The following is a 19,759-nucleotide window of genomic DNA, read 5'->3' on the forward strand; positions in this document are numbered from 1 at the left end:
AATATGCAGCCAATATAATTCTCAATAGAGAAAAACTGACAGTGTTCCCACTAAAATCTGGAACAAGACAAGAATGCCCACTCTCACCACTTTTATTCAACATAGTAATGGAAGTCCCAGCCACAGCGATCAGACAAACAAAAGAAATAAAAGGTATCCAAGCTGGAAGAGAAGAGGTAAAATTGCCACTACACGCAGATGATATGATACTGTATACAGAAAACCCTGAGGACTCCACACAAAAACTACTCAAACTGATCAACGAATTCAGCGAAGTAGCAGGACACAAGGTTAACACTCAAAAATCAGTTGCATTTCTCTACACTGACAATGAAATACTAGAAAAGGAATATAAAAATATAATACCTTTTAAAATAGCATTCCTCCAAATTAAATACCTGGAGTAAACATGACCAAGGAGGTGAAAGACATATGCTGAGAACTATAAAACATTAATCGAGGAAATGAAAAAGGATTCAAAGAAACGGACAGATATTCCATGTTCCTGGATTGGAAGAATTAATACTGCTAAAATGGCCGTACTACCCAAAGCGATCTACTGATTCAATGCAATCCCTATCAAATTACCCATGACACTTTTCACAGAAGTATAACAAACAATCCAAAAATTTATATGGAACCATAAAAGACCCAGAACTGCCAAAGCAATCCTGAAGAAAAAAAACAAAACAAGCACAAGGTATAACTCTCCCAGACTTTGGACAATATTACAAGGCCACAGTAATCAAGATAGTGTGGTACTGGTACCAAAACAGACATTTGGATCAATGGAACAGAATCAGCCCAGAAATAAACCCTGACGCCTATGGTCATTTAATCTTGGACAAAGAAGGCAAGAATATAAAATGGGAAAAAGACAGTCCCTTCAACAATTGGTGCTGGAAAAATTGGACAGCTGCATGTAAATCAATGAAACTAGAACACACCCTCACACCATGCACAAAAAAACTCAAAATGGCCTAAAGACTTAAATATTATACACAACACCATAAAACTCCTAGAGTAGAACACAGGCAAAACATTTTCTGACATAAACCATACAAATATTCTCTTAGGTCAGTCTCCCAAGGCAACAGAAATAAAAACAAAAATAAGCCAATGTGACCTAATCAAACTTTTTTGCACAGCAAAGGAAAAGATAAAAAAATCCCAAAAAGACAACTCACAAAATGGGAGAAAGTAGTTGCAAATGATGCAACTGACAAGGGCTTAATCTTCAAAAATACAAACAACTTATAAAATTAAACAATGAAAAAACAAACAACCCAATTGAAAAATGGGCAGAAAATCTAAAACAGACATTTATCCCAAGACACACAGATGGCCAATTGGCTCAACATAACTCATTAGAGAAATGCAAATCAATGAAGTACCACCTCACAGCAGTCAGAATGGCCACCATTAAAAGGTCTATAAGTTAACAAATGCTGGAGAGGGTGTGGAGAAAAGGGAACTCTCATACACTGTTGGTGGAAACAAATTGGTACAACCACTATGGAAAAATAGTATGGAAGTTCCTCAGAAAACGAAAACATTAAAACTAAATAAATTAAGAAAACCGTATGTATCTGGACAAAACTACAATTCAAAAAGATACATTCACCTGCATATTCACAGCAGCACTATTCACAATAGCCAAGACATGGAAGCAACCTAAATGTCCATCAACAGATGAATGGATAAAGAAGATGAGGTATATATACACAATGGAATATTACTCAGCCATAAATAAGGACAAAACAATGATATTTGCAGCAATATGCATGCAACTAAAGATTCTCATACTAAGTGAACTCAGAAAAAGACAAATATGACTTATATGTGGAATCTAAAATGCGGCACAAATGAACCAACCTATACAACACAAACAGACTCACAGAGAACAGACTTATGCTTGCCAAGAGCAGGATGGCGGGGGGGAGTGGGATGGACAGGGAGCTTGAGGTTAGTAAATGCAAACTATTACACTTAGAATCGATAAGCAATGAGGTCCTACCTTATGGCACAGGGAAACACATCCAGCTTCTTGGGATAGACCATGATGGAAGGCAGTGTAAGAAAGAGAATGTGTATCTATGTCTGACCAGGTCACTCTGCTGTACAGCAGAAATTGGCATGGTATTGTAAACCCACTGTACTCTAAAAAAAAAAAAAAAAAAAAAATTTAACATGAACTGCCACCTTGTCTCAAATTAACATCAGCCTTTATAATTAAACAATCTGAAGTTTTTCTCAATAACCTTCAGTCGCTCTTGAGAACCAAGCCAAAGAAACACCCAGACAGAACCAGATCTGTTAACATTAAAAAAAAAAATTTGCTATGTAATTGTTAAATTCCAATAGTTTATTCCTTTCGCTCCCTCTCCCTGCCCCCATACAATTTTGCGCTGTTCAAGAGGCACTGCCGCTGTCTCCACCATCCTCTTCTTGGGGCGCCAAAGCTCTCTAAGTGGTGTCCAGGTCAGTGCTGCTTACGCCAGCGCTGCAGCTCTTTGGATAAACAGAGACAAATGTTAAGGATCCAAGAAGTCATTTGAAGGACTGTTTCTCTCTCCTGCCTCGACACATCATTCTCTTCCATTTTTGTTTTATAAATTTAGAAATAAAGTCTTGGGCATAATGAGAAGTTTCCAGTTCACCTTCTTTCATCTCACTTTAGAGATGTGCAAAGTGACCTCCAGCATCTAAAAGGTCCCTCTCGGGCAGGTACAACTTTCAGGAAGGCTTTTTTTTCCATGTGAAGAAAATGACCTGGGGTTTCGGGCATCTCCAATTATGCAGGATGCTCAGAAAGGAACTTCTCTCCCTCACAGATGGCCGGGCACATTACACAAGGGCCAGTGGCCCAGCTGGTCAGGCTGTAAGTCGGGTGCAGAGACACGTCCACGGCTTGACCTGCTCTCTGTGTACTGGCATGAATTAGCCAACAAATCCAATCAGGGTCAAATCTGATATTTTAGAAGTTTGTGAATTCTATTGGCCTCTGATATTAAAGGTTATCTTATACCTTTTACACTGAAAGTTTTCCTCTGAGTTTTTTTTTGTTGTTGTTGTTTTAAAATTGTAGAAGAATAGTTTTTTTTTTCTGCTTTCTTTTATAAAATGATACTTGAAAAAAATGAGCAAAATGAAACTAAATGAAATGGAACTAAATGAGCAATGAAATTCAGGCATTTTCCTACCTGTAAGATTTGGAGCAAGCTGAAACACATAACTAGAAGGGTGTTTGTTTTTTAATATTAAAAGTAGATTATGGAGTTCCTGTTGTGGCTCAGCAGAAACGAATGTGACTAGTAACCATGGGGACGCAGGTTCAATCCCTGACCTCGCTCAATGGGTTAAGGATCCAGCATTGCTGTGAGCTGTGGTGTAGGTCGCAGATGCAGATTGGATCTGGGGTTGCTGAGACTGTGGTGTAGGCTGGCACTACAGCTCTGATTCAACCCTTAGCCTGGGAATCTCCATATGCCACGGGAAGCGGCCCTAAAAAGACAAAAAAAAAAAAGATTAAATAAAACAGCTGTAAGCCTTAGACACACGGATGAGTGACAGCTCTATTTTATTTCTCCTCCTCCCTTTTGGGGTATAAAGTTATTTGGTTTCAATCCTAAAAAGGCCTTAGATAGGAATTAAAGTCACCAAGGAGAAGAGCCCTCATCTTCTACCAGGCAAACAGCTTGAAGGAGAAAACACAAACCCACCAGATCACCAGTGACAATCTTAAATGGAGCATAAGGGCAGTTACGTAAATTCTAGTCAAATCTTATAAAGGCCACGATAACCAAAACCTCTAATAAAAGTTAAAAAAACCTCTAGAGCCTCAGGCACTAGCTCATTCACTAGGGCCTGTCAGATAATGCAGAACTGAAATACAGAAAATCAATTCGGAAAATCCCTTGGAGGTGCCTGTAACGGGATGTGACTTGTAATCTAGGCTAAAAACAGAGCAAGGCTTACTCAGATGCTTGAAGCTCCAGCTACAACAAAGGACGAAGTACCCTGCGAAGAGCATCGTGATGCCTCCGACCCCGCTCTTCATAGTGGTGCTGCACCTGATCCAGCCTGTTTGAAGACACACAGGACCAACTGTGAGAGGGAAACGGAACTAGGGGCCATTACCTGTGACTGATCTGCTACCGAGTTGCCTCAGGCAGAGGAACTGTAATGCAAAGAATTTACATACCACTGTGTATAGATATTCATGAAAATGCTAAAACCAGAAGATCTTAACTTTAATACATTTAAATTAGTCACTCTTATTTTTGGGAGACTGGTTCAAATCTTCTGTGGGGAGGAGATGAGTACAATTGGTTAACGTGACATTTAGAGCCTTCCTAGCTTTGGGACGATCACGGTGGGTAAGGGAGAGACGGGGGAGGTGGCAGAGAGAGGCAGGGGTGGGTACTGAAGACATGAAAGCTGTTCAAGAAATGGAAGCTGCTATTGTATTAGCTTCAGTACTTCCAATTACATCCATTTTCCAGAATGAAAACAGAGAGGAAAGGCTACAAAGTTGTTCTTTCTCTTTTTGAGCCTTGCTGTCAGAGCCATGGCTCAAGTAGAGAAAGTCTTCCAAATGCTAGGAACCAGCGAGAGCCCAGCAAAGAGTCCAGCCTCACCTTTCTGGACAGCTCCCAAGATCCTCAATAGAGAGAAGCTGGAGGCTGTGAGCTCGGTCGAGGGTTCCAAACTCCTTACTGCCGTCGAACTTCTTTCCAACAAAGGAACTAGGGTTCCAAACAGAAGTCACTGTGACAGTTCATCTAACTCCATCCTCTTCCCCAACGCTCAGGCCTGAGGTTCCCAGGGCAAGGCTGCAGGAAAAGTCTATTCTAAATAGGTGGATTAATCTCTGCATCGGGCTGTGGCTAACTTGTAAGCACTGAAGGGTAAAGTGGTCTCTTCTAGGTCAAATAAAGGTTCTTCAACAGACCAAGGGACCCTGGGGATCAGGACCCAGATCCATTTCTGATCTGATGAGTATACTGCCCAGACGATCCACATGTACGTGCTTATGAAATGAATCATTTATACTTCCTATTGTCTGCTAAACATCTTAGCGAAAAGCATGACTTTCTACCGTGGGGTTAACGACTGCTACTTGTCACTACCCCCAATGCCTGCTCTATTCCTCCCATCACTACCGCTGACCAGCAAACACATGAATTTATGTTCAACACATGAATAACTAAGTAGAACCAGCAAAGAGGGTTTAGGCTGCGTATTTGCATTTTCACTGCCCGTGTTATTTTCCATGTTAATGACACACAGGAAATCCTCCTCTACTACTGCGGATTCTCTGGTCTTGGTGTGGCTCATCAGGGCACAGGATAAATTAAGGAACTATTTACAAGGTTTAGGTGTGGTAAAGGTTGCTGTGGATATAAAAACATTCTTCCAGGGAGTTCCCGTCATGGCGCAGTGGTTAACGAATCCGACTAGGAACCATGAGGTTGCGGGTTCGGTTCCTGCCCTTGCTCAGTGGGTTAACGATCTGGCGTTGCCATGAGCTGTGGTGTAGGTTGCAGACGCAGCTCGGATCCTATGTTGCTGTGGCTCTGGCGTAGGTCAGTGGCTACAGCTCCGACTGGACCCCTAGCCTGGGAACCTCCATATGCCGCGGGAGCGGCTCAAGAAATAGCAACAACAATAACAACAAAAAGACAAAAATAAAAAAAACAAAAACAAAACAAAAAAACAAAAAACATTCTTCCAGTGATGATGAATATATTAAAAATGAAAACAGGAGTTTCTGTTGTGGCTCAATGGTAACGGACCCAACTATCCGTGAGGATGCAGGTTTGATCCCTGGCTTCGCTCAGTGGGTTAAGGACCTAGCGTTGCCATGAGCTGTGGTGTAGGCCAGCAGCTACAGCTCCGATTTGATCCCTAGCCTGGGAACTTCCATTTGCTGCAAGTGCGGCACTAAAAAGCAGGGAAGGGAAAAAAAAAAAAAAAAAAGAATGAGTTCCCATTGTGGCTCAAATCTGACTAAGTCGGGTAATCCCATAGTGGTTAACGAATTCGACTAAGAACCATGAGGTTGTGGGTTTTATCCCTGGCCTCGCTCACTGGGTTAGGGATCCAGCGTTGCCGTGAGCTGTGGTGTAGGTCACAGATGTGGCCTGGATCCCGTGTTGCTGTGACTCTGGCGTAGACTGGCAGCTACAGCTCTGATTCGACCCCTACCCTGGGAACCTCCACATGCCGTGGGTGCGGCCCTAAAAAGCCAAAACAAAACAAACCCAGGCTGGTTTCTAAGAAATTACACAAAAGATGTCTCTCTTGCAAAGTGAAGATCAGTATGAGCACACAACCTCACCCATGCATCTTGAAAAAACTGTGAGGATGGGGAGAAACGCTCCATGACAGCTGCAACTGTGCAACCACTTGCCCCGCAGTGTCAGGAGCTCGGCGGCTCCTCAGTCTTTCTCCAGCCAGCTGAGCCCACTTACTCATTAGAGGTTTAGTCACTGGATCAGGCCCTGAGCTGGGATATGTTAGCAGCCCGAGCCCCGCCGGCCCCCGAGAGCCAAGCTCAGATCCCACAAAATCCTGCTGCAACCTTTTTCAAAGCCCCCCTGCCTGCTGCCCAGGGGCTGTGGGTGCTGATCGCCAGCCCTCTGGGACTGGCTGGGAGCCCTGGACGGCCACTACCCACTGCCACCCCTCAGCCGCCACATCTCCTACACATCCTCCTTCACCTGCCAGCGCTGATGTCCTTACATTTCAAACTCAGCGACAATGGTTCCACTAACACGAATGCTGAAAGCCCTCATCCGCCCTCTGTACCTGTAACATCTTCTGTTCCCCTCGCCCTAGACGGGATCCCAGCAGTAGGGCTGGACTTACCCCTTACGCCTCTGGCTGCTGAGGACTCACACGCTCTTTTCTAAAACGCTCCCTTTACAGACTTCTCTGGCTATCAGGGGGTCTAGCTCTGGCCTGTCTGCTTCCTGCTCACCGTGCTGATTCTGAGCCCCTTCCCCACGAGTGCCCCATCTCCAACGGATACTCTATGGATGGAAATCTTGTATGCAAGTTAGAGAAGAGCCTTATTTTAAGCCCTTTAAAACCCCACGACCCTATAAGGTTTTCTCACTTTACCTCCTGGTATCCCCATCAGCCAAGTTTTGCCTTTTGTAGTTACATATACTCCCCCCCTCGCCCCCCAACCACCTCTCCACTGCCACCATTTGAGAATATTCTTTCTGTAGCTGGGTCTGAGGGACCTCCTCCACTGTCATCACCTCCATCAGCGGTTCTCAAACCTGGCCAATCTTCAGGAACACTTAGGAAGCGCTGGAAAATATTCTTAGGACTTACTTCAGAATCTCTAGGGAAGATGCCTAAGAATCTTAAATTAAAAAAAAAAAAAAAAAAAAGGGAGCTCCCGTTATGGCGCAGTGGAAACAAATCCGCTTGGGAACCATGGGTTGCAGATTCAATCCCTGGCCGCGCTCAGTGGGTTGAGGATCCGGCGTTGCCACGAGCTGTGGTACAGGTCGCAGACGCCACTCAGATCTGATGTTGCTATGGCTCTGTGCCTCCGGCATAGGCCAGAGGCTACAGTTCCGATTGGACCCATAGCCTGGGAACCTCCATATGCTGCGAGTGTGGCCCTAAAAAGCAAACAAACACACAAAACCATGTGAAACTGTTCTGTCTACATTTGGGAACCAGGGACTTAGATCTCCTCAACTTTCAGCCCCAAAGCCAAGGACCTGAACTCTGCGAAGGCGCACCCAGCACCCCTGGCTGAATGCTCCCAAGGCGACCAGCACTAAGAGCTCTCCTCTGAACAACGGAAACCCTCTGCCACGGCTGAGGACTCTCAGACACCGCTACTCGGTGAGTTTGAGATTTCAATCTTGAACTGCTAAAAGCTACTTCTTCTAAGGCCAGGAAACTACTCCTTCAGTACTAAGTCCACTAGACTCTTTCTCCCTGAGGCTGAAGAGACAGCCCCTGGCAGCGCGGAATCCCACAAGCCTCGTCCTCTTGGTCCTGATCTCCTGAAACCCAGCTCAGCGGCATCTTCAGAACCATCAGTCTGCCTTGGGAGTTCCCAGCCCAGACCACCCAAACATACCCATTTTTCATCAATCAGCCATGAGTGCTACTGGTTCTACCCTGTTTCTTCAAAACCAAGGTCCTGGATGACTTTCCACCTGGTGGACTGGCCACTGAAGTCTTCTCAGGTACCCTGACGTAGGAGGACTCGCTAGCTGCACTGGCGTAGTTCCACGTAGGAAAGATAAATGATGACACCCCGGAGCCTACAGTCAACAGAAGAAACACTGTCCAGAAAAGCCTGCCAAGGACCATCAGATAATGCTAGAAACTTGATGCTGGGCAAGCTACTTCTCCTCTCTGAAACTCGGTGTCCTCCTCTATAAAAAGGAACAATTCCAACTCCCAGAACTTAAGGTACCTCAGAAAAACATGCAGGTATGACCTCTGGTAGGCAGTCAACTGAGTAATGATAGCTCACCGGCCCTGCCTTTAAATACCAAGGGAATGAGGTGCTCCCTGAGCAGGGAACGGCCCATCAAAGGGCCTGGCTGATCGAGGCCACACAGAGACCACGATCTTCTGCAAAGACTGCCTGGAAATGCAGATGTAAGCTGCAGTCGCTGGAGACAGCCACTGCCCGGGGAAGTCACGCTGCTTCTCGGTCCTTGTAGATTTGGATGGCCTTGCTCAAGTCCTCGGTCAGCTGAGGAATCAGGCCTTGACCTTAACAGAGATCTCAGCGTCTCCGCTTGTGTCTGTTCATCCAGGGCCAGCACCAAAGTCTGAAGGTTAATGGTGGAGTCAACTTCAATAGTTTTGGGGTTTATGAGAGAACTACAGGCCCTGTGCTGGCCATGCATTACCTGATCCGGAAACCCAAACTAACCACATATTACAGACTGTAATCAATGAGAGAGAACAAAATAGTTCTAACCACTATTCCGAAAGAACTTATTATGAAAGGAAAAAACTATTTTTCCCCCTAGTCAATTTCATAAACCTAGTGATCTGATGATATAAGTTACTCTATCTCTTACCTTGGGACTTAATGGGACCTTAAAGTGATGGTATCACTAACAACTTAAATCAACTATATGTTTATTGACCACTAACTGCCTTCAAGTAAGCCTGATGCTGGGTTTAAAGACTGGATATATTAGCCAGATAGACCTGGATTTGAACCCCGAATGCTGCTTTTGGAGGAGCAAGGGCAAGTCACTTAAACCTGAGGCCCAGACTCGTCACCTATTAGGAGAAGGTGGGATGTCACTAACCCTAACGATTCAGAGGGCGGGACAAAGAAGATACCAATACCTGGCATGTGACCAGAAACAACCATCACTTGATAGTTATTAGTCCCCTCCCTTTTCCCCCTAAAGTGAAAATTCACATTAGCACTAGAGAAAGTAAAAAAATAAAGAAGCCCTTCCACTTGCTGGAGATCTGCTACGGGCTGTGTGTGTGTGTATGCAACTGAAAACCACAGAGAAGCACGGAGATAAAACCAACACCCAGGTGTCTAGTTGTGGCGCATGTTCTACTATGTGGCTGAGTTGAAAGGTTTAAACTAGGCTCAGGAGACTGGGTTCTACTGGCAACACGATCTTGGACACGACCCTTATCCTCTGTGCCTGTTTCAGCTGCAAAACAGAGGAAACCACTCTGCCCACCTCTCAGAGGGGTGTGGCCAAAATCAGAAGGGGCGAGGCACCCCAAAAACCACAAAGCAACACAAATGTGTTATTTCCACGTTACCATGGAGAAAGGGCGTGATACTGCATCTCCGTAGAGAGAAAAGATGCTGGCCCCATCTGTAGAAGACCTGGTTAACTACAGAGGCAGCTCAAGAAAACACAGCTTTCAACTAGAAACCCTCGTTACTTAATGCACTTTTCATGTGGAAAACTTCGAATGAGAACGCTTTCCAGAAAGGGCAAACAGGGCTTTAGTACACACGTGATCATTCACAAAACACACCAGTGGGTGAAAATACATCCCTTTAGGGAAGAGATAATACAAGCTTTTCAGGGGCAAGCTGATTCTGAGTGGTTCCAGGGCTCCGGTCAAAATAATCCAAACGCACCAAAGAATGTGCCACAAGAAAGAGACGGATGCTACAGTGACCACGCCTCTAGAAAGCCTAATAAAAAGGAAAAGGTAATTCAAAATTTTGGTGGGGAAAACGGAGACAATTTGTGTTTCATAACTAGAGGAGTAGTGTGATTACTAAAGGTGAGAATCAGCTGAAAAAAGGCACCTGCGAGGGCTGCTGGGAAATCACTGGCTCCTACCTGGGCCTCCGTCCCGCCCCCTGGCTAAACCATCCTAGGCATCAGTGAGGAGCGACCTAGGGAGCTTTGGAAGAGAGACTCATGATCCCGCCAGCTTCGACTTCCAGGCTCTCCCTACCCTGTCCCTCTCATCTAGTCTCTGGTGTCTGAGGCTCAATCTCTGGTTCTATCCTTAGGTCATAGTGGACCACTTCTCCTATGTGTGAACTTGTCCCTTTCTGGTCACACCTTCCATCCTCGTCTTCATCAGCTCAATCCCGAGCCTCCACTTCCACCTGCCTTGACTGCCCTGCCTCCCTGGACAGCTGTAACCCTGGCCTGGCCCCAAGAGCAACCCCCACACCTGCTCCCTGCATTTCTTTGCTACTCTAAGCTGCTGGATGCTGTGGCTGACCACACACCTGGAGTCCATTTTGTGTCCAACCTGGTCCTGGATGAAATCTTAAGCACAGGGCTTGTCTTGTTTTTAGGCAGACCCTGAAATCTATGCTTTTTCTGTGTCTGTTCGGCATGAATGCCCACTCAACTTCTAGAAGAGGTCATGCCTTCTCGCAGTGTAGAGGTTCAACTGTTACCAACATCACCGGCCAGCCTGTCCCGGTCCAACCTTCAACTCCTGGTGGAGGGGAAGGGAGAGTGACAAACCACCGTTATTACTGACCCCTGGGAGCAAGCAGCAAGGTTCTGAGAAGAGTCACAGATCCGGGGTGCTGGAAGGCCCTGGTACAATGAGTGAAACAAGGAAGGCTGTGAGTGCTCTGAACCTTGTTGATTCAACAGGTGCAGCACTGTCTGGATGAGCCTGAAGGTGAGCATGCTTACCTTGGGAAAGCCTTTCCCCCTGGGGGCTGATGAGCAGAGGCTTCTGGGCCACTGCGCTCCAAAGCTGAGGCTTCCCTGGCAATACACCGAGTCCAAGATAGCCAGGATAGAGCTCTGGAAACCACTCCAGCCCCAGGGCACTTGATAGGGTCTTCCTGGCCAAGGGGTTTTTAGCAGCATGAGGCTGGGCTGAACACAGAGACAGCTGGCCCCCGGGGTGCAATGCTTGGGGCCGACAGCCCGAGCTGGGAGCCAGAGAAGCTTGCTCCTCATGCTCTGCTGATGCTTTGCCGGCAGGGCTGCAGGCTTCTGCCTTCCCTTCCTGGAGAAATTGTATTGCCAGGGAGACAAGACTTGGATTGCGTGACTGTGACGCAGAGAGAAGCTCCCTGCAAGCTGTCTCCTGCGGCGTGATCAAGTCTATATTGGGACCTTCCCCGCGAGGGTTCTTCGCCGTGACTGAATCATTGATACTAAAGGCCTTCTTAGGGTCATCATTCAAGGGAGCCCAGCGCTGTATTTCTGTCACAAAGACACAGTTCTCCGCATTTCCACTGCTCCCCTGTGCCTCTGTTGCAAGGTTAAGTCCTTGGTCCTGGTTCTCCCTGACTTGGATGGCACCTAATGGGCTAACTTTAAAAGCTGCAATTCGTGGTTCTGTGTTCTTTTCCTGAGTTCTGGTGTCACCAAGATCAGTAGCAACTCCTGAGAGGGGCTCCCCGGCCTTGGGCACTCTCACCCTGCTTGGCCATGATGTGCTTACTCTCCTACCATCGCAATCGAGATCCCCTGGAGAACTGTGATGATCCCCGAAAGGAACAGTTTGCAATTTTACACGAAGGTTCTGTCTTGGGGCATCAATTCTGTCCAATCTTAAGTTAGCACAAGTGGTTTGCACATCATTAGGGAAAGCTGAACAGTATTTTCTATCTTGACTTGACAAAGAAGGTTCCACTGGGCCAAGAAATAAAGATGCCTCAGTTTCTGAAGGGTTATTTCGACCTTCCCCTGATTTAGGCAAATCTTCAGGAAGTCCTTTTTTGTGAGTGATGTTCTCGGATGCAGAAAACGGGGCTGTAGGTTCTTCGTGGAAAGTGATCTCTGTTGCAGTGTTTTTTAACATCTTGAGGGAGGGCTGAACTTGATCCCTGATGTCTTTATCAGCCTTTGCGCTACTTGCTTTTTTCAAATCAATGGCTAGCAGCAGAGAGGACTTACCTGTCCGCTCTGACTTGTCCCCTTTCAGGCCAGGATTTCTTTTTTCGTGGTCTGTCCCTAACTCTCTCTCTCTAGCTTTAATTGGGTCTCTGACCGGCCCTTTGACTTTCTTAGCATGTGGGAGTGCAGCCGGCTTGGACTGACAAACATCCTGATCAGCAGGCACAGGTGGTCGTAGCATCTTACAGTGCGGCAAGTGGGACTTCAAGCGCTTAAACGGCTTCTTACAGTAAGGACACACTTCCATGCTGCGTGGAGGATCGCGCGCCTGTTCCTGAGAAAGAGAAACGGCAGGTTATGGACAGCGCACCGTCTGTGGAGTACGTACCAGTACTGTGTTAGGTGTAGAACCTTTACAATTCATTTGAAAGAAGACAGGTGGAGGGACATGTAAAAAAAGTTTTGATCCATTTTTTTCTTCCACAGGTAGAAAACAGACATACTTGGACTTTAAGATCAATATTCCTGGCTCCATTCTGCTTGGTATTTCACATTTCTTTTTTTTTAAAGCAACAGTGAATTTATTTGTTCATTTAAAAAATTCTGACTGAGCCTGGTGTGTGTTGAAGTTCCTGAGCCAGGGATTGAACCTGAGCCACAGCTGTAACAAAGCTAGATCCTTAACTGCTGGGCTAGCAGGGAACTCTGAGGTATTTCACATTTTTTTCTTTTTTCTTTTTTTTTTTAGAGCCTCACCTGCGGCATATGGAGGTTGCCAGGCTAGGGGTCTAATCGGAGCTGTAGTTGCCAGCCTACGCCAGAGCCACAGCAACACCAGATCCAAGCCACGTCTGTGACCTACACCACAGCTCGCAGCAATGCCAGATTCCCAACCCACTGGGTGAGGTCAGGGATCGAACCCGCAACCTCATGGTTCCAAGTCGGATTCATTTCCACTGTGTCACAACGGGAACTCCAGATTTCTTAAAGTCTCCTGGGAATCAATCATTACAAAAGACAACCAAGGAGGTTTTTCAGCATCCCTAACTAGGATGCGAGCCAGACCAAAAGACTTCAGTCTAATCAATTAATGGTTGTGGCAAGAAAAGGTTCTCAAAATACCATTCAGAATAAAATGTTTGCTATTTAAGGTTGGAGCAAGCCCACTGGGTAGCAGAGGAGTATGAAGAAACTGTCAGACACCCTTACACACATCATTCAAAGGAAAAAGGGTGAAGAATAAAATACTCAGGCGGGGATTTCATGGTGGCTGATTAGAGCACTGGTTTCCGAAATGATATATGGGAGATCCTCTGGGGTGCAAGAAGCAAATATCAGAACTTCCATTATCCATGCGTGAGAAACGGAGCTCTACTAACAAGGGACACATTACTAACATGCAAACATACACATACTGAAAGCATGGCTAGAGCAAAAATAACACACAAATGAAGGGGACAAGGTCCCCAGTCTTTACATATAGTTACATACAGTTTTTGCAACCCATGTAGCATAATGGATTACTGGCAAATTTATTTCGTTTGACATTTTTGTGAAATTTATACCATGTAAAAACATTAAAAAATTTTCTCTCATGCATCATTTGTGTCTGTCATTCTCTCCAGTCTGGAAAAGGAAATATTGAATTCCAAAGCTCAGATGAAAGTTACTTGTTTTCATCTCTTACTCTATCAGGTTCCAGAGGGCAGGGAGCAGGCAGACTCTGAACACAGCTGTGAGCTGTGTTCTCAGAACCAAGCATGGGGCCTGACATGTGATGTTTGTTGAATGAATTCTTTCTCTGGACATAAACATGCAAATGCTATCATAATAAAGCACCGTGACTGAATATCTTCTGAGCACTAAATAGGTCAAAAAGTGAAACTCCGGAGTTCCCGTTGTGGCGCAGTGGAAATGAATCTGACTAGGAACCATGAGGTTGCAGGTTTGATCCCTGGCCTCGCTCAGTGGGTTAAGGATCTGGCGTTGCTGTGAGCTGTGGTATAGGTTGCAGACTCGGCTCAGATCTGGCATTGGTGTGGCTGTGGCATAGGCATACAGCTCTGATTAGACCCCTAGCCTGGGGACCTCCACATGCCACAGGTACAGCCCTAAAAACACAAAAAGACAAAAAAAAAAAAAAAAAAAAAAAAAGTGAAACTCTGAGACCATTTACAAAAGAAACACCTAATCCTAACCAATCCATTTATTATAGCAACCAAGCCACCTTATCCTACGTGAAGTCAGGCGAAACACAACTATTTTTTGCCAACAGACTTTACAGTGCTTCTTACTTTGGTGGTACCTCTTTGACAATGAAAGTTACGGCCAGTATATTTACAAAAATAAACACAACTGCAGCCAGTCCAGGGGCCTTAGGCTAACAGTTTAGAAGGGGTTTGAGCCTTGGCAGACATGGCTGCCTCCACAGTGCCCCATCCTCACTCTTAATCCGGAGATCCTGCCTGTACCCTTGCACAGAAATGCCTTAATGTCACCGAGTCCAATCTTGTACTGCTTGCTGGCCAAGAAACGGAGAGATGAGCTATTGGGACAAGAAACTGCGACATTATTTGGAAAGCCAGCAGACCGAGAAGATGTGGACTCCTGTCCCAAAGAACCATCCTGCCTGAGTTAGAATTCAGGTTTCTTTACACTAAAAGGGGAGGGAGTGAAGCCAAATTACTTGCTGGTCCAGGTCCGCCTTGGGAGAGGGTGTGTTCTTGTCTTCCTTCCCGTAGTCCTTCACAGCTGGGCCTGGTCAGGATGTTTCCTGGGAGCTAAACAAAGATACTGAGCTTAACGCTCCTCACCTGGGAGGCAAGGTTCCCAGAGATGGGCCGTTGATTCAAGCTCACACGCAACATCCCTTTGGTGATTACCTTGTAACAGATCATCACGCAAGCTTCCCTATCACAATTCCCTACTGTCAACGACCCGTTCCACAACCCTGTAGGGAAAGGAGGCAAGGCCATTTTGGCCACCTCTTGCTGCATGGGAGCAATGAATACTAGTAGTAAAATCCTCCCCCCCCTCCAATCTACAACTATTTGAACTTAATGAAACTCCTTAGCATATTTTTTTTTAGGGGCACATCCACAGCATATGGAGGTTCCCAGGCTAGGGGTCCGAATCGGAGCTACAGCTGCTGGCCTATGCCACAGCTACAGCCATGCAGGATCCAAGCCACGGCTGTGACCTACACCACAGTTCATGGCAACGCCGGATCCTTAACCCACTGAGCGAGGCCAGGGATCGGACCTGCATCCTCATGGATACTAGTCAGGAGACCGCTGAGCCATGACAGGAAATCCCAACATTGTTTTACTTAGGTCTAAACTTCGCGCTGAAGTACAGTTTGAGGTTTATCTCTGACATGGAGCTGTTGTAAACTTTACTTTAGGGTAAAGTTTATCAGTTATCAAAAGTGCATCAGCTCATTCCCCACTGTCAATTCTCCCTGGGACTCCTACAGAGAAACTGGAATTGAGCACCTAAAGTCCAAGGGAGCCCCTGGGCCTCCTCATTCACCAGCTTTCCTCTCTTTCTACCACAGGAGAGGCTCTTTTATTGTTTTCCTTCTTCTGTGTCAGCCTAGGGCCATCTGTCTTTTAGCCTTCTTTCTACTTAGAGTGAGCCCACTGTCCCCTCCCCAATGCTGGCTTACCTTTCTTGGTTATTGGCCTGCTGCGAATTCAATACCACTGCCAAAAAAGTGGCGTTTTTTTTTTTTTTTTTTGGTCTTTTTGCCATTTCTTGGGCCGCTCCTGCGGCATATGGAGGTTCCCAGGCTAGGGGTCGAATCGGAGCTACAGCTGCCAGCCTACACCAGAGCCACAGCAACGCTGGATCCAAGCCACGTCTGCAACCTACACTGCAGCTCACGGCAACGCCGGATCCTTAACCCAATGAGCAAGGCCAGGGGTCGAACCTGCAAGCTCATGGTTCCATGACTGAGCCACGACGAGAGCTCCTGTTTTGCATCTTTCTTATTCTGTCGTTGTTTCCTCTAGATGAACACTATTTATTTTTGCTTTTTAGGGCCGCACTCGCAGCATATGGAAGTTCCCAGGCTAGGGGTTGAATCGGAGCTGTTACCTATGCCACAGCCAAGGCAACACGGGATCCAAGCCATGTCTAGACGCACTAATAAGCAGGGCTCTAATAAGGGCCTTCCTCGCTCACTGAGGCCCCAGTTTGGTTCAGCTGTGGGAGCTGCCAAGTGGCCTGCAGGTGTAGAGGATCCTCCGTACAAGGAGGGTTTCGCTCTTTCCAATTAAACAAGCCTGAGAAATGCAGCTGGCTGGTCGTCTGCAGTCAGCCTCCTATATGAAGTAACAGCAACAAACACTGCCTCGCCTCGGGAATGGCTCCTGGCCCAAACTGGGTGCCCTGTTGGGTCTTAGGTGGTGATACTAGATCAAATCCCTGTGCCCCCAAAACTAACACAGGATTTTTTAATTGATCCCTGGAAGAAGGGCAAGTCCTGGGCCCCAGTGTCATAAGTGGGGCTGGAAAGGAACGGAAGGGGTGGATATACTGGCGCAGTGGCCAGAGAAGAGCCCCCTTAGCTGGAGGAGTTAGGGTTTGAAGCAACTCTGCTTACTCTCATTCCTTTATTTTCCCTGATATAACACCACAGATTATTGTACGGATTGGATTTCATCATTCTTTCCCACTTCTTCACAAATAGCTATAAAATCATTTAAAAAACCACTGTAAAACCATAGCAGCAGCTAATCATCTCTTACCATTAAAAGAATACTTTTTTGCCTTGGCATCAATCAACCGGGCTGAACTCTGGGCTGAGGCTTTGGCAATTTTAGGAACCAAGTGGAACCCTCCTCTTCTCCCTGGGAATGTCCTACTCTTGGATGAGAACAGACAAGCTTCCTCCCACCCCCACTCCTTTCCTCTGATTAACATCAGTAAAAGTTTTAAATATCGTAACACTGATTTGTCTGTAAATGGAGAAAGGGTTCCAGATGAGTACATCAAAGGACAAACAGAAAATCCTAAATAAACCTCAAGTCTTGTCTTGGGGTTTCAGACATTCCAAGGACACAGGTGACCACAAACTGTAATTAACATGGGAAGCGTAGCAGTTACAAGTTGCCCAGGGACCTGAGATCACTCTGCTGAGAAACCCCTTGTGGGGATCAAAACAGGTGCTGTGGCCGCATGTTGTTATAGTTGAAACACTCCCCATTTTTATTTTATTTATTTTTTTTTGAGCTGCACCTGCAGCATATGGAGGGTCCCAGGCTAGGAGTCGAATGGAGCTGTAGCCGCCGGCCTACACCAGAGCCACATCAACGCCAGATCCGAGCTGCGTCTGCGACCTACACCACAGCTCACGGCAACACCGGATCCCTGACCCACTGAGCAAGGCCAGGGATAGAACCCACAACCTCATGGTTCCTAGTCAGATTCGTTTCCGCTGCGCCACGATGGGAACCCTGAAACACTCCCCATCTTTAAAAGACAAAAACGCAAGACAGAACACAAACGGGAGTGCCCTCGTAGCCTAGCTGGTTAAGGATCTGGCATTGTCACTGCTGCGGCGAGGGTTTGATTGCTGGCCCAGAACTTCTGCATGCCGCAGGTGTGGCCAAAAAATACTAATAAAAACAGACAAAACCCACAAACAGCACATACAAATGCTAGCATCCAAAGAAGCAAATGAACTGGTTCACATGTTGGGTAAACGTTCAACAACTCTTTCCTCTCTCCAACAGGGTACCCCACTCAAATACAAAACTGGCTTATTCTGGAGCAAAAGCTCCAAAAGGAGAGGAAGTAACTTCCAACTGTACACCCTGGAGCGACTTACCCTACCTGTATGGAGCCCCGTCGGCCCCCAAGTGTTGATTCCTCCACCTGCCAAGCCCTGGAGCCAACAGTGCTGTTTCGGGGACTTCTGAAGGGCAAATGGTCAGGACAAGTAGTCTGGGCAGCAGCTAGAACCTTACCCGAAAATTCCCCAAACCAGGCTGGCTGGCCATGAGCAGCAGGTTCCTGGCTGGCTGTGCCAAAATGTGGTACTGAGCCCAACTTGGTTCTGCTCACTGCAAGACAGGCCAGTAAATTGAGGGGTGAGCTTTCGGGGTAAAGAAGTGCAACAACACGCAGAAAGTTGGCCGACTGAGAAGATGGTGGACCAGTGTCCCAAAGAACCAGCTTGCCTGAGTTAAGAATTCAAGCTTCTTTTATAGTAAAAAGGGAGGGAGACAAGCCAAACATTTCTAGGTTTCAGCCTCCAGAGGGAATGTGCTAAATTCTTCCTTCCGGCCATCACACAGGTGGGCCTGGTCAGGATATTTCCTGGGAGCTAAGCAAAGGTATTTTGGATTAATGCTGACTACCTGGGAGGCAGAGGTCCGAGAGGGGCCATTATGCATAATTTAAGTCTACCTGCAACATCCCTTTAGTGATTAACCTGTAACAGGATACAAAGGTGGTTCCTATTACATTAACTGGTTTCTTACCAACACTTTTCTAGAAAGACGCTAATTTTGCTGTTTCTCCTGGATCTGCAGGCCTCACCGTCACCATTCTTGAGTTGGGAAGAACGAACCTCAATTTTTAATGCCAGCCTCTGGAAGACACAATCAGGGAAGTAACTCGACAGCACACACAAGGAATAACTGTGACCAAGTAAATGAGTCCTCTATACAGCAAAATTTGACAGAACACTGTAAATCAACTATGATAATAATAATAAAAAAAAATCAGTGAGTTCTCAGAAGGGGAGTTCTACCTCGGGGTTCCAGAAAGCAGAGAATAAAAACTTCAGCAGCCTCCCGGACGCAGGGCGGATCTTTCAATTATGCTCATCTTCGCCCTCACCACCTAAGCTCTCCAGAGGACTTTTCCGCCCCCAGCCGCCCTACCTGCGCGCCCTTCTGCCCGCTCCCTTTTTCAGGAAAGCGGTTCTGCTACTTCTAGAAGAGTGGGCGGGACCGCCGGGCACCTCCCGGCCGGAGCCGGCCTTCCCGAAGGCCCCCAGCCAGAGGCGCCGGAGCCGCTGGGACGCCAAGTGGGGCTGAACCTTCGGCTCCCGAAAGCCCCCCGCCCTGTCAGCCACCCGACCGACTTCTATCCACAAAAGTAGCCCCCAGACCTGCGGCGGGGGCCATGGGAAATACCCTGGGCCGCCTCTCCTCCCCCGTACAGCGCCTCACCTCGCAAGCTCAACGAGACCAGAAGGCCCCCGCGCCAAGGCCCCGGCGCAGCCCACGAGCCCCTTCCCAACTCCCAGTCCTGGGACCCGGGGCAGGCCGCCCGCACCGCTGCCTGATGCTTCTCAACTATTTTTCTTAATTGTTATCTCACAGAAATTTAACTCGAATACTTGTATCATATTATTATGATATAGTTTAATTTAATTTGAAACTGGCTTGACTTTGAGTCTGTCCCTCCTCGGCCGAAAACAGGCGAAAGCTCAGGCC

The 19,759-nt window shown here is 46.7% G+C and overlaps 1 protein-coding gene across 30 annotated transcripts; it reads right to left on the reverse strand.

The window, feature by feature from the left end:
* On the reverse strand, positions 2,345-19,753 carry C12H17orf80 (chromosome 12 C17orf80 homolog). Of its 30 annotated transcripts, XR_002337024.1 has the most exons (9): positions 19,493-19,733; positions 18,797-18,906; positions 18,281-18,376; positions 14,995-15,088; positions 11,151-12,642; positions 8,114-11,048; positions 4,641-4,748; positions 3,979-4,083; positions 2,345-2,511 (listed from the first exon to the last, which is right to left on the reverse strand). XR_002337024.1 is itself a non-coding variant. In XM_021066695.1 (8 exons), exons 5-8 carry the CDS (start codon positions 12,613-12,615, stop codon positions 2,483-2,485), a joined length of 1,707 nt encoding a protein of 568 aa, XP_020922354.1. In that variant the 5' UTR covers positions 12,616-12,642; positions 14,995-15,088; positions 18,281-18,376; positions 18,797-18,906; positions 19,493-19,723; the 3' UTR covers positions 2,345-2,482. The 30 variants fall into 30 exon arrangements, 14 of the variants coding, with proteins under 14 accessions (XP_020922354.1, XP_005668704.1, XP_013836253.1 ...); XR_001299773.2 differs by lacking the exon at positions 14,995-15,088 and having other exon boundaries at positions 10,730-10,944; positions 19,493-19,752; XR_002337029.1 differs by lacking the exons at positions 14,995-15,088; positions 18,281-18,376 and having other exon boundaries at positions 8,114-8,300; positions 10,730-10,944; positions 19,493-19,723.

The sequence above is a fragment of the Sus scrofa genome, chromosome 12 (genome assembly GCF_000003025.6).
Source record: "Sus scrofa isolate TJ Tabasco breed Duroc chromosome 12, Sscrofa11.1, whole genome shotgun sequence".
Classification (NCBI taxonomy): Eukaryota; Metazoa; Chordata; class Mammalia; order Artiodactyla; family Suidae; genus Sus; species Sus scrofa.

What these genes read in the sequence shown, in the direction of transcription:
- C12H17orf80 (XM_013980799.2), bottom strand. Translation starts at nt 18,313, where the DNA reads ATGGCCAGCCAGCCTGGTTTGGGGAATTTTCGG. An exon ending in CTGGTTTGGGGAATTTTCGG is followed by an intron (nt 12,643 to 18,280) that starts GTAAGGTTCTAG and finishes TCTCTTTCTCAG; the next exon opens with GAACAGGCGCGCGATCCTCC. An exon ending in CTTGGGAGCTGTCCAGAAAG is followed by an intron (nt 4,084 to 4,640) that starts GTGAGGCTGGAC and finishes GTCTTCAAACAG; the next exon opens with GCTGGATCAGGTGCAGCACC.